This window comes from Microtus ochrogaster, chromosome 17, assembly GCF_000317375.1.
Source record: "Microtus ochrogaster isolate Prairie Vole_2 chromosome 17, MicOch1.0, whole genome shotgun sequence".
Taxonomy (NCBI): Eukaryota; Metazoa; Chordata; class Mammalia; order Rodentia; family Cricetidae; genus Microtus; species Microtus ochrogaster.
The window spans coordinates 5,425,434-5,440,485 of record NC_022019.1 but is presented as its reverse complement, the minus strand read 5'-3'; the positions used below and the strand labels follow the sequence as shown (position 1 = coordinate 5,440,485).

The 15,052-nt window shown below is 43.9% G+C and overlaps 1 protein-coding gene across 1 annotated transcript in view; it reads right to left on the bottom strand.

Moving 5' to 3' along the window:
- The window catches only part of Atp8a2 (ATPase phospholipid transporting 8A2), a 568,947-nt gene that overhangs the window by 433,636 nt on the left and 120,259 nt on the right, over positions 1–15,052 (bottom strand). The window contains exons 3-6 of the mRNA XM_026783162.1: positions 6,813–6,912; positions 6,113–6,211; positions 5,253–5,298; positions 4,644–4,684 (exon numbers count right to left, since the gene is read on the bottom strand). Coding sequence (XP_026638963.1) covers positions 4,644–4,684; positions 5,253–5,298; positions 6,113–6,211; positions 6,813–6,912 — 286 coding nt within the window. The remainder of the gene's footprint in view (positions 1–4,643; positions 4,685–5,252; positions 5,299–6,112; positions 6,212–6,812; positions 6,913–15,052) is intronic.

Sequence of the window (15,052 nt, the reverse complement as noted above, 5' to 3'; positions counted from 1 at the left end):
GCACACCCAAGGTCCCAGCGCATCTGCCCTGGAGTGGTGGTGCACACCCAAGGTCCCAGCGCATCTGCCCTGGAGTGGTGGTGCACACCCAGGATCCCAGAGTTTGTAGATTTGAGGCCAGCCTGAGTTGCACAGCAAAACCTTGCCTCAAAAAAACAAAAACAAAGGAATAAAAGATAAGCATCGACATTAGCAAATGAAAGCAGAAGCTGCCTGTATGCTGACTATTTCCCTGGCATTGTCCCCTAAGCTGTGCACCACAGAAATTTTCCCATGGTGTTTCCATTGTATTGGGTTTCCTGTCATCTAGAGGTTTTACATTCGTGGGAGGACATCATATGAACGTTCTGTGCAGTGTTTCTCTAATATATATATATACACTCTTTGACATTGGTTGTCATCAACCTGGAACTAGTCCCTACAGACACTGAGAAATGACCATACTGCATTTTTTTTAATTCTAATAATAGCTTCTGTGTGTCTGTCTGTCTGTCTGTCTCGGTGTCTATGTGCACATATATATGTACCAAAGTGTAGGTGCGTGTGGAGAAGAGGGTGTCAGAGTCCCTGGGGCTGAAGTTACAGGTAGATGTAGGTTGTTCTCACTCAATCACTGAGCCAACCCTCCAGGCCCAGCCTTGAAATTTTGCAGTGATGTTTCCTGAAAAGGATGGAATAAAGAGAAAGAAAGAAAGAAAGAAAGAAAGAAAGAAAGAAAGAAAGAAAGAAAGAAAGAAAGAAAGGGAAGGAAGGAGGGAGGGAGGAAGAGATAGACAAGGATGAAGAACACGTTTTCTTCCAATTATCCACTGTCTCATATACTCAAACGTTTCAACAGTTGCCCGTGGTAAGGGGGTTATACATGTGGCTCTGAAGCTGGCCTATGCAGCTGGATTGAGTCCCTCTCTAGGTCCCCGAGCAGCACACATCTCACGGGACTGCTGATGGGATCAACTAAGTCAGGGAACTAAGTTCTCCTGCGCTGCAAAGGGAGAAACTGAGCCCGAAGGCAAAATAACTGACAAAGGTCACATAACTGGAGTGTTACAGACATTAGTTATTTTGTAAATATGTATTATTGGCGTGTGTGCATGAAGTCAAAGGACAACCTCAGGCTCCAGTCCTCCCCTTCCATCTTGTTTTCGAGACAGGACATTCCTTGCTGTTTGTCACTCACTACGCGGCTCAGTCCAAGCCAGGGAGCCCACAGCTTCTGACAGATTCTTCTGTTTGTTGCTGCGGCCCATCTCCTTATGGGAGCTCTGGGATCTCAGACGCACGCTGCTACATCTGGCTTTGACATGGGTTTTTGGGGTCTAAACTCGGGCTGTCAATATTCCATGGCAAGTACAGAAATAGCGCACTGGGCTATTTCTCCATACAGCCACGGTTTAGAACTGAGGGGACACTAGTGCAGTGCACCCATTAGAGGGTAACCAACTGCATCCTCCACGGGAAGCGCATTCTAACAGGTTCCGGGATCCTCACTTTGAAATTGAGCAACACCTTCGGACGGGTAGCACACGATGTTTAGTTTTTTTAAAAGCCAGCATATGTGTGTGTGTGTGTGTGTGTGTGTGTGTGTGTGTGTGTGTGTACATAAATATTGTGGCATGTGTGCAGATGGTAGCTGTGTGCATAATTAGCTCACTAAAACTTCAGGTCCTCATCTTTCACTTTGGATTTTTGGTTGCTGTTTTCTATTTTACTTATTCATGTGTTTTCCTGTGAGACAGATGACAGGCAGGTGGGCAGAGACAGAGAGACCTGAGTGAGCATGAGCATATATGCCACCACGCACATGTGGAGGTCAGAGGACAATCAATCCCCAGGGGTTATCTCCTTGCACCGTGGGTGCTAAGCATGGAACTTGGGCTGGCAGTAAGCACCTGTCCCTACTGAGCCACCTCACTGGCCTCTACTTATTGAGGTTAAGAAGTGAACGCAGCTCCATGGCTTCAGGCACGGTACAGGTACAGGATAAGCGGAGACTCCCTTAGGGGGTTGGGTATAGCTTAACAGACTGTGTCGGCGTGGAGGTCAAAGCCAGCAGAATTCACTGATGACATGGGAAATAATTCCTAGTGCACTTAATAGATGAGAGTAGAGAAGAAGCACGGAGGCTTCTGCTCCTAGTCTACTCATAATGAATTTCAAAAGCTACCCTTGTGGAACCAACTGGATCACACAGACCAGCAGGTGCCACGGAACTTTCTTTTGGGTGATGGAGGTGAGTCAGTGGTAAGAGCATTTACCCAGAATGCACAAGGCCCAGTTCCATCTCTAATACCACCACCACTACTAAACCCACTGATTTTCTGTCAGGAAATGGGAGGTATTTAAACAACTATCCTACAGGTGCAGAAGAATGCTTATCAAAGGCCAGAATAGCAAACATTAAAACCCAAACCCCGGGTCACTTGAAATTAGCATCAGATCACAAGTCAGTATGCATTCTGAAGGCAGAAGAAAGCACAAACCAAAGCCGATTCCTAATAACACAGAGCAAACACAGGGATTGCTCATGCACACTGAAGATGTTTTTAAGTAAAAATATATTGCACAAACAGTTTAGAAAAAGGAGCAATTGATTAAAAAAAACTAGAAAGAAAAATTAGTCCTTTGAAAAGAATTGGATTCTCTTTCCCTGATTCGAAACATGAGGACAAGCAAGATAGTGTTCGCTCTTCTCCAAAGGACACTCACGTACCAGGAACTGGGTGCTAAGAGGTTCCAACTACAATAAGAAGCTGCCAACTCCTAACCTGGAGATGGTTTTCTCTGTGGATGTCCTAACACATGACCAACTGTTCCAGGTGTGTATGGTATTCGCTGAAAGAATTAGCACAGTAAGCAAGCTGTTCTGGGCCCTTAGATTCACTGCAGCCTCAGAAGACTCCTCCTGTCTCTCAACTGGACACAGCTAAAGCACCCTTCTGAGTAGATCCCACTAATGAGATCTTCCTCTCTGAGATCCCCAGAGTCGGGCAAAACCCAGGGGCTGCTGTTAGAAATGGAACACATTCAGGGGAGCACAGCTCTGTGTGGCTCTCCAGGACACCTGGGCATTTCCTACCCTCTGCCTTGAACATCTTTTCATGACCCCTGCCAAGTTAGCCAGGGGCACTGCATTACAGTGAGCTGCCCACGTAGACAGCAGTAGCCTTACTGTGAACTTAAAACGGCAGGTCCAGGGCCCCTATATTCTGGGCATAGGGTGCGTGTGTGCTTGACCAGTGCTGAGTACCTGCTGGTTGAGGGCAACTCCACAAGACCACTCCAGTATGAGCTCCATGCCTGACAGTCTCGGGCCTCTGCTAATAGACCCACTTAAGACGGCTCACCATAATGTACTGAAAATTGAAATCACTGTCTATCCTGCTAGGCCTATAACAAGGGATGACGTTCCAAGCACCATGTGGGAGGAGGAAGGAACTTCGGGTGTCCATGAGGCCACCAGCTATTGGATTCAGAAATCAATGACCACCACTCAGGTTCCGCTACTACTTCAAGTGGTGTCAAGACACTTGGACACAAGTCATTTTTTATCTGGCCACTGCTTGTGCCTTTCTGAAGCTGGAGCAGCCAGAAGATTCCTGGGGAAAGGAGGAGCTATGTATGAGTATTCTCTACTTCTCACTGGCAGGTACCAGATCTCCCCCGGAAATTCTGCCTTTTGACCAAGAACCATCACACTGAACTACCAAAGTTCAGGAGCCCCAGGAGACCACAAGGATTACAGTGTTCCACAACACTACAAAGGGGCGTTTTCTGGAAAGGGTAGATGGTTCTCATAAACCTGGTAAAATCAAATGAAATCCTCAGTCGGTGCTGTGGGCAACCTGGCAACATTGTTTCCCACACAAGGGCTACAGGAGGCACTTGCTGGAACTTAGATCTAGTTAAGCAAGAAACAATACTTGAAGTTGCCCTTCTAAAACATTGTTTTCTCTTTAAAAAAAAACAAACAAAGCCATCAGTTTTGAACGTCAGAATGATGAACAGCATCTCCAAAATCAATACTGTGTGTCCACCAACAGAACCCAGCTAAGATAGTTAGACGAATAGCTGGCTTTTCAGGTACAAAACACCAAGACAGCATAGTTGATTTCAGCTGACAACTAATCTTTCCTCCCTGAACGGAACCCTCCCACTGCCATCAGCATGAAGGAAACCACCCTTGCTACCACTGTAAGGATAAAAACAGCAACTGGCTCCACACCCTGCCTGGAAAACCTGCTGGCTCTCAGATATCTTTCCACCAAACTGTCTGAAGTGAGACTCTTGGAAGTTAAAAGACAACAGCTCTAAACATTTGAATTTAGCTGAAGAGGAGACAGGAGGCAGGGTGGGGGGTGTTTCTCACATGGGATTTTCAAACTAGAAGAACTATGAAGTTCTGGAACTCTCCTCGGAGAATAACGATGGTCATAGCTTGAACATTATTACGTCCTTATAGAAGAGGCCGGAAAGGAGGAAGCGCATGTCAGTTCTCACAGGAAAGCAGACTACATGAGAAAACTCTTACAAAGTGGTCATGACCTGGGCCTTAGAGCAAATTTTATATTGCCTTCAACGTTGGAAATTTGCGACAAGTCTCCAAATCAATACTTTCTGGCATTATCTTTAAAATTGGTCCTTACCTCTTTCCACACAATGGTATTCCATATACCATTTCTTAACACTGTAAAAAAAGAAACAAGGCCCTGGTTAACATTGTCGAGACTCAAAATAAAATGCCAGCTTTCTCCAAACCCAAAAGGCTTCTGGGAAGCTTGCACTTATTAATCCTATCAAATCACATCCTTGGTAGAATGGTAGATGACCAACCATGCCAACATGGGCCTCCATATGTGTCCCTCTACAAGAGAAGAGCTTCTGTGTGCATGTAAGCAAACCAAATTTATGCTTAGCCAGGAATAGAAAGGCCTGGTGTTACATAATTCCAATAGGAGCAACAATAGCAACAAAATACTGAAGTGATACAAAAAGCAAAATAATGAGGAAAGCAAGTAACAAACCATGGTGGGGAAGCTGTGAAACTTGTAGGGACAGAAACTGAAATCCTGTCTTCCAGAGTATACAAATCCCAATCATATAAAGACAAACATCTTATTTTAGCACATCTTTAAAGATTTTATAGATAATGCTTCCGACTTAATCTCAATATCAATAGTCATGATCAAGCATTACTTCAGCCCGGGACTGATCGTTCAATCAACACTGAGAAGAGCAATGAGCTGGCAGCTTACCTGTTGTTTTCTTCTTGTTAACTGCACTGTCTGCCTTATGTCGTTTCTGTCACAGGAAAAAAAGCAAAGGTTCTTACATCCAAATGTTCCAAATGAATAATTGAAATGGAAAGCAGTAAAATCAGGGGGGGGGTGATAGGGGCCAAGAACCCTACAAAGCCAATGCTGTAGATTTAAGCTGGGTGGTTCGCCATCTGTCGGCACTGACTTGATCTAGATGTGGCGATTTGGAGCTTAAGTGACTTTTGGTTCTAATCATTTACAAGCCTTTCAAAGTTTCAAATTCCTCACAGTTATTTGTGGACAGCCTGAAACAATGACTCGGTATTATAAACCTGACAACAAAGAGCAGGTTTCACTCTCAAGTTAATTTACTATGTATTCCATGAAATATGTATGTAAGGGGGGGGGGAGTCAAGTGTGTGTACGGGTGTGTATATGCAAAACAGAGACAGAAAGAGATAATGGCAACATGGTAGTAGCCAATGAGGTGTGAGGGAGGTATTAGGAGGAAGAGTCTTGGGGAATTACTTCAGGCACAACAAGCACAATGCTGCCTGCAGAGAGAAATGCTAACTAAAGGTTTCATTTGATACCTGAATACAGGACTCTAAAGTAGGATACAAGAACTAACAGTGATAGACACCAGCAAGGTTCTAACCAAATGACCCAGGACATAGAAGCGCCTCAGAGCTGCTGCACAGGCGTTTGGGATTCTTGGAGTGTACCTTCCTCCCCAGCAAATTCTACCTCTCCACTAGCAGCTGCTTAAGCCGTAGCCGTTTCCTGTAATATCACCCTGTCACATACACCACAAATGTCATAACACCATGTTTTAGTATGCAGAGTCGAAAACTTACAAAGTCTTCTACAATCTCTTTGATGCCTGCAATTGTTAAAATGATGATCAATGGCACCAGGGTGGTGTATCGTCCAGTCGGCGATACGTCTGGAATTTGCTGGAAGAGAACACAATAGAGAATGTGGCACACGGACGTCTCCACAAAGACAGAAAATGTTGTCTGAGGTTTCTTTCCTGCCCGGTTCCCTCAGTCGTTAAGTCCCCAGAATTCCCCTGTTCTCACTGACCCGCCTCTACTTCCTGTCTGGTTGTCCTGCCTATACTTCCTGCCTGGCTACTGGCCAGTCAGTGTTTATTTAAAACATAATTGACAGAATATAGACAATTGTCCCCTACCAGGAAAGCATGGAGCTCAACCCTTGCTCTCACTAGTCTAGTTCATTTCTGTTATACAACAAAAGGCCTGCTAATTCAAAACTAATTATGTAGCTTACGTGTTTGGAAAATGGGTTAAAATATGACCATGGTGGTCAAAATACATGTATGGTACATATGTTTACAATATCACAATGGGATATAGTATCTAATATAATAAATGTGTATTAATAAAAGAAGATAAAGTGAACATAAAAAGCATGACCCATGAGAACGGGTTCCCCCTCCTCTTGTAGTAACAACTCTTCTCAAGGCATTCTCTCCTGCGAAATCTCACTTTACATGTAATTGAATTTGTAAATTTTAAGCACTTAAAAAATTACCTGTAATAAGGCAATGAAGAGGAAGAAGGCATTAGCAGCTCTCCTAATCTGCTCATACAAGAATCGAGGTAGAAACGTCAACACGCTGTACTTGGCCGTACTGAAAGAACAAAGCAAAGACCACTAAACAAAGCGACCCCTAACAGCATGTCCTGTGTAGGAGGGCACAGCTGATAAGAGAAGCTTCCCAGATGATTTCAGTTCAAACTCTGATACGCACATTCAACTTTCCCATGCGGTGATCAGGCCATTTACCCCCATCTGGGAGCTACATGCTAAGAGTAACACGTGTGAAAAGCAGTTCAGTGAAGCCCTGTGCACATGACATGCTGTGGATTCACCCACACCTGAGGAGCTTCCATTCCCCGTCCTTTGCTCAGACTTTGGCTTCGCCTGGCCACCCCTCTCCCCTCACCCTGTAGCCTTCTAATGAGTGATCTTTCTCTCATCTCATCCCAGTTACATCATTTGCTTCCATTAAATTTGGTCAAATTCTACAACGCCCTTCTGCCTTCAAACCCACAGTGGTTATTCTCAGATCATGTTGCCTCTGCTTTGATTCATACATCAGTCCTCTGTGTTCATAGATTGGAAGGAAACTGTATCTGTACTGAACAATACAGGCTTTTCCATTCGAATTCTCTAATAGGCACACTATACTGATGATTGCCATGGCATTTGTATTGCACTGAGATATAATCTGATCGTCCTCTCGATGTAATGCAGGAGCATGGGAGGAAGTGTGTGGGTTCTATGCACAAGCAACTGCATTTATAGAAAGGACTAACAGCCTATAAATCTATATGAGATTTTCATATTTCAGGAGGTCTGGAATGAATCCTGACTAGATACTGACGGATGACACTATTTCTCTGTTCCCCAGAAGAGGTTACTGGAACAGGGAAATTGTGCACTTTACCTATGTGTGTTCCCCATCATAGGACATAGCAATTAATGAACAAGGAAGTAAACTGAACGAAAGAGAAAATGAGAGCCAGAGTGACTCCAGGCCTGCTCTCTGAAAGCATGACCCTAAGCCTACTATTTCCTTTATTTGGTTATTTTTATGTATTGTTTATTTTTATGTGTTGGCTGTTGAAACAAGGTCTCATGTTGGTGAGGGTACTCTCACATTCACTTTGTAGCTAAGGTGACCTTGAACTCTTGATTCTCCTGCCTCCACCTCTCAAGTGCTGGGACTGAAGGTTCTAAGCCTATTGTTGAGTATAGTCATGCAAGGTATAGCAGGTTCCAAATGCACACACCAGAAGAACCAAAGCAGAGGGGCCAAAACCCAAGAGACAGCATACACAGGATGATGTGAACTGCTGTCGGCCCTGACAGCAACTGAGGCCAGAGCAACAGAGCAAAAGCCAGGCTGACAATTCAGAACTACAACACATTCTTCCTTTCAAGGTTCCCAGAGGGAAGAAAAGAAAAAAAAAAAAAGAACTGGTAGTTGAAAGTAATTATCAGTTTAAAAAGCACAAAAGCTCACACAAGTAATGTAAAACTATAGAAAGCACCTGATTATACATTAGAACCTAGAATTCCATCTGTGTGACAAATGCACACAGTGCACAGACATGCACACACAAGTACACAAACATACATACGCATCTGGCAAATAACCCTTTCGAGGTTGAACACCTTCCACTTCAGCAGAGTTCTGAGTATGTTTCAGAAGCCCATACCACGAAGGTGGAGAGCTGGGAAGGACAGGAGTGCTCCTCACACCAATAAAAACAGGAAATATTGCTGGATACAGGAAAAAAGAGCCAGAGGTTTTCTCCTGAGGCAGAATGAGCAAGGCCAGCAACCCATTCCTCTAGGAGAGAATCACTGTGTGGCGTTGGATATGATTATTTATAAAATTATATAAATAAATAACTCAGTACACACTTGTCTCTCTGGTGCACAGAGGAGATATTCTAGGTCCCTCTGAAGACACCAAATCCAGCTTTCACGGGAGGCCAGTGCTGTTGGTCCAGGGACCATGGCTGCAGGAGCGGGGTTTTAGAGAAGCTCCCAAGGAAGCAGGGTAGTTCACACTTCCCATCTGGGTGTAGTCCAGCTGTGGAATTCACATTGTGAGATTTTACAATGTGAGAACAGAGTGGCAGGGGCTTTAGTAGCCAGGTGGCAGGAGAAAGACCATCTATAATGCTGACCGTGCACATGAAGAGCTGTTGGCTGCACTGGCTCCCCAGAACAAGAAAGGCTGGGACTGATAACTATGAGTTTCACCAGTGGCTCACAGTGTGAGTTCCCCCTGAAGAAGCCTCCAGAAACCTGCCTGTTGAACCAGCTTAGCACGCATCTCCCAACTGTGAATAGTAAATCCACAAGAACCTTGAAGGCAGCCATACCACCTCTTCTCTTGTAGACATGCAGAACACACATCTATCTGCTCAACAGTAAAGGTGTCATTTAATAGCCATCGAGAGAGTAGAAGGCCAAGCTGAAGTCCGCATAAGATGCTGGTTTAATGTACAGACTGATGTTTCAGGTCCATGTTCTGGGAGCCCCACATCCTCCCAGCTCCCTGGAAGACACCATCCCATCTCCTCTTGAGGATGCTTGTTTTGCAGAGTGGAGGTGAATCCCAGTGGAACGCACTCTCCTAACATGCTCAAGGCCTGGGTTTGATCCCTAGGACAATCAAACCAAGCTGCTACCAAACCTGACAAGCATGATAACACACTCCCATAAGCCTAGCACTAGGGAGGCCAAGGCCAAAGATCATGAGTTCATGGCCAAGTTAAGCTGCACAGTAAGTCAACAGGTCAAAAATTGACGGAGAAGGAAGAGACAAATGGGGAAAGGAGAAAGGGAGGGGAGGGCAAGTCACTAGGGGTTGTAGACTACCAAGATTTGAAGGGAAAAAAGAAGACAATATTAAATGTCCTAAGAACTTATGCATGTCTTTCTATAAGTTTATTTATTCTTAATTCATTTATTATTTATTCACTTTATGGTGATGAAGAGTAACAGGTTCTATTGAAGTGCTCAGTTCTAACTGAAGGACTCCTGTCAGTCTCCCACATACACACAGGATTGGGCATAAAATCAAAGTATGTGGTCTGAATTCTCATACCTATGTGTATTCTCATAGACAAAAGTTGCCCCCATCCTTTAAGAGAGAGCCTCTCAGACAATGAACAGTGATGAATGCAGACTTGTGGCTGCCCAAGATGCTGAGAATAAGTGAAAGCTGTGAGCTCACCCCTAAAGGAGTCATTTTCACCTTCCCCTCTAAGGTCCAGGAAGCACTGCAGAAGAGGAGGCAGGAAGTGCATAAGAGCTGGAAGATAGGAGTTAAGAGCCGTGGAAGGCTATTTTCTAGACCAGTGATTCTCAACCTGTGAGTTGCAATCCCTTTGCCGGTGGCATATCAGATATTTACATTACGATACACAATAGTAGTAGAATTAGCAACAAAATAATTCTATGGTTGGGGGTCACCACAACAAGAGGAACTGTATTAAATGGTCTCATCATTGGGAAGGCTGAGAACCACTGCTCTAGACTCACACAACCATGGTAATCATTCGCTCACAATAACTATGCTCTCTCCCACTGGGTTCACATAGGGCTAGCCCTGGCCACAATCGGTCACAGAAGGAGGGGCTCATAGTGTCCTAAGGTTTACCACTGAAGTGCTGGCTATTGATAGATTCTGAAAGAGAATCGCTGGCTTACTTATGTCCAAATTACCCTGGTTAAACTCAGCAGATCCCAAAATCAAACAGGTAGACATGAACATGGGAGGTAATGTATGGAGAGGGGGCAGGGAGATGACAGAGTTGCTGGAAATGACCACTCAATGAGACAACTGAGTTAAAAGCCAGGATGTGGTGTATTGTGTGCATGCAACAGGGCCAGGGACATTGGTTCCAAAACTGGGCCCCAAGTTCAGTTAAACAGCTTTCTACGCCCTCTTTTTCCCCCATAGAAGTCTAGGGTGACATACATTTGATTGGATAACTAAGTTTGCTTAAAAGGATTTGTCGAAGTACCCTACAAAAGCAGAAACTTTTCCCCGAGCAGCAAATTTGCCATAAGCCATTTATAGGGCAGAGTGGAGGAAGGAGGAATTTAGTTACACATGAGTCAGGGTAAGATATTACAAGGGTGCTAGCCCGCTGCAAAGGTTTATAATTGTACTATAACACATGTTTCCTAAAGACACAAAGCTATAAAAAAAACATATTTGCAAAGAGAAAAAAAAACAATTAGACATTGGGCTTCTTGCTAGTAACACAGACAGCTAGAGAAACACGCCAGTTTTTTATAACCCAGCCAGACTGCACTGTATTCTACACATTTCACGCTCTTAGGAAGCTCCTTACTGTACCAGGGGCATCAACAGAACTGGATAGCAATTACTGACTTACTGGATCACTGCACACTGCCTATAAATTGAAGAATCCCAATGAACACCATAAATAAGTATTGCAAACAATTACTTTTTTTTTAAAGAAAGAAAACATACATTTCAGCCAAAACCTGGGGATATAACCCAGGAAAGTCTTGTAATAACCACTTTAGAACATCACTCTACAGTGACCAATCTGTCTAGTGAGGGGCTTGCTGGTGTAGACATACAGACCACTTGACAGGATTATTTCCAAAATACAGAGTAGAGCCAGCGTGAAACAGTGCTAGAGGGCTCCCCTGGAGTGTCAAGGACCAGGTTCCATGCCTAGCACTGCAAAAATATAATAAAATACAAATATAGAGAGGATGGATAGTACAAATATATACAGATATTAATATGCAAAAATTGTTGAAGCTGAAAGGTGAGGATGGGAAAATGAGTTAAACTACAAAAGAAGGAACCACGACCCACCACTTCACCATTTAGCGCTAAGGTCGGTAAGTTGGATCTTCATTTGTTAAAGAAGTCCACAAAGACAATTTCTAAACTTAATTTTTAAAAACTTACAGGGAAGGACAGTGTGGCTCAGAGGCAGAATACTTTCTCAGCACATGTAAGGCTTTGGGTCCAGTCCTCAACACAATGACCGTAATATGCACACATTCAAGTATGTGCACACACATGCAGGAAAACTACATTTCTGATTCTGATTTTGAAGTGCGATAGAAACCAACAGAAAAAATCAAGGCAGAGTCCAAAGTGGTTGCTTCTAGAAGGGTATTCCAAATGAAGATTATAAGTTGACTTCCATGATAAGTCCAACTGCTTGAACTTTTAACCACCTGTATATGCTTTTTTTCATACTAATTTTATATCATCTGTGAAAAATTAAAGCGTCTCCAGATAGAATTAGGAAGGAACAGTTGTTCTTGGAGTAATTTCAGAGTGACCACACCTCAGTGGCTGTTATTAGAAGATGATGTCGGGCTAAAGACCAGCTTGTTCTGCTGCTTCCACCGCAGAATGGTCTGGCAGCTCTTCCCATCCATATCTTCCCATCAGCACCCAACAACCACTTCCTCTGGCCAGCAGCCATGGAGGAGCCCCAGGCTCACGGATGGAAGCGGGGAGAATCCTGGCCAGTTCCACAAGGGCCTGGCCGGCATTAGTGCTCTAATACACATTTGGATAAACTTTCTCGACATCCTTCTTGGAGGTGAGCTGGTTGGACTTCAGCTCCAGGCTCCCTTCCCTGCTCCTCTACCCTTTCACCCCTGCTCCCCACAATACACAGACACACACACACACACACAGAGAGAGAGAGAGAGAGAGAGAGAGAGAGAGAGAGAGAGAGAGAGAGAGAGAGAGCAGCCTTCTCCTGAAGTGGAAGTACTAGTCCTTATGACGTTTTCTGGCTCCTTTCATCCTCTGCCAAATTCCCGTGACATTTTTCTTCCTTCTTTTCATCAAACCACATCCTCCTTTTCTGAGCCAACAGCCCAAGGGGTCATCTACTCCAGCACGCTTTTCTCCATTCAGGTCAAGGCAAAATGTACACTGTGTATCAACTCACCCATGTCAACATAGCGTAAATGAGACAGCGAGGGGGCCAGGCGGACAGACGGTCTGCAGAAGTAGCTTCTTTTCTTATGTGGCTATCTCTAAGATGGCCACATCAAACATCCTCTTTAGCGCCTCTCTGTGCCTCATAGCCTAGGAGGACTCTGCAGACAGACCAACAGCACAGTGCCCTCTGCTGGCCAGTGCTACAACAGCACATGGTTCAACACCACACTGCACAAATCCTCCTAGACGGGATGCTAAAGGCACTACTGCAGTGGTTCCCAACCTGTGGGTCATGACCACATTAGGCTCAAATGACCCTTTCATAGCATTCACGTATCAGATATCCAGCATACCAGGTGTTTACACTACAATTCATAACAGTAACAAAATTACAGCTATGAAGTGGCAATGAAATAATTTTATGGTTGGGGTCACCACAACGTGAGGAACTATATTAAAGGGTTGCAACATTAGGAAGGTTGAGAAACACTACAGTACTTGAATGTCTCCATATGCTTTGTTCTTATTCATCCACTGATGGATACTTTGTACAAAAACAACATGCTAGCCATTCCTACAACATTCTATTGACCTTCTCATTTAACATACTGTAATGTAAAAACCCAGAACTATATTCTGATTTTGTGGGTCCTGGATGCAATTGCACATACAGAAGTGGGTGTGATCGTGAACAGCTCACAGCACAATGCAAATACTCATAAGAGATTTCCTCGCAATATTATAAAGATCCTTGCAAGCCCTTCTTTACAATGGTTACATAAACATTCTATAATTTACCATGATTCTATCATGAACATGGCTTTATTATACATCACAATATGTAGTCATATTCCATTTGTGTTTTAACCAATAAAGCTTGCCTGAAGATCAGAGTGCAAAGTTAAGCCACTAGAGGCCAGGTAGTGGTGGCATACACTTTTAATCCCAGTACCCAGGGGACAGACGGACCTCTGTTAGTTCAAGGTCACTCTGGGCTACACAAAATTATCCAGTCTAAAAGAGAAACAGAGTTCACACAAAGGTGACCCAAACACTTGGGATCACACGCCTTTAATCCCAGCACTAGAGAGGTGGAGACAGGAGTGATATGGCTGGGCAGAGAGAGAAATATACGATGGGAGGAGACAAGAGCTTAATGCAGTCTGAGGAGCAGTGTAGTCTGAGAATGCAGTCTGAGGACAGAATCGCCCCTTTGGTCTGAGCATTGGCAGAGGTAAGAACTCTCTAGTGGCTGGCTGCTCTACTTCTCTGATCCGTTAGCTTTTGCCCCTGATAGCTGACTCTGAGTTATTAATTATTAAGACCAACTAGAATTCATTTTACACAATAAATACTTGCACTCATATACTCATGTATTTTTGTGAGCATAATTCCATAAAACAGATTACCCGAAGGAGGATTAACAACTCCAAAGGGAATGTGGCAGCTTAAAAGTAGCAAGTCACTTTCCTAAGTTCTAACTAATACATTTCTGTTCCCAGAGGATCACAGATATTTGATTATAATATGCAGTAGAGAACATCCCCAAATATTTTGAACGTCATACTTTACACAGGAGAAACTCAACTGCAATTTTGTGTCTCTGTCCTGTGATGCTGGGGACTCGGGATCTGAGCATGGCAGAAAAAGGGTGATCCCCCACGAGCAACACCCCTAGCTGTGTCACATCTAACTGTAGTGGATGGAAGCATTTACTATACATTCTTATACAATAGCCTGCAAGCAATAGCTGTCAGTAGTTTTCTTTACAGTGCTGAGTTTCATGTCAGTAATGTATCAAGTTACATAGTTGTTTCTTGATCATTATTAAAGTCAAACATGTCTTCATAAGTCTAGGGCATATAGTTTTCCTCCAGTATCATTTCCTCATACATTTTACTCATTTCACCCTCTCTACTTGTGTGTGTGTGTGCGTGCGTGCGTGTGTGTGTGTGTGCATTTGCATGCATGCACTTGTGTATGGAGGCCAGAGCACCTCAGACCTTCTCCAAGGTCCTGATGAACAGATGAAGTGAACTTCAGCTCTATGCCATTATCTAGGCTAAGACTTGGCCATGCCTGTTTGGGGATGGAGCCAGACCTTCAAGAGTAAAAACTGTGGTTTCTGGGGAGCCAGCTCTTCCTTTGGGCTGCCGTTATCAGTCCTCAGGTAACTTTTTCTGAGATATCTCATCTTCTCTTCGTCAGCATTGTCTGATTTAACTCTGTTGACCTTGGCCATCTCCCTATTCCCCGGAAACAATATATACGATGCCATACTTCTTTTTTTTTT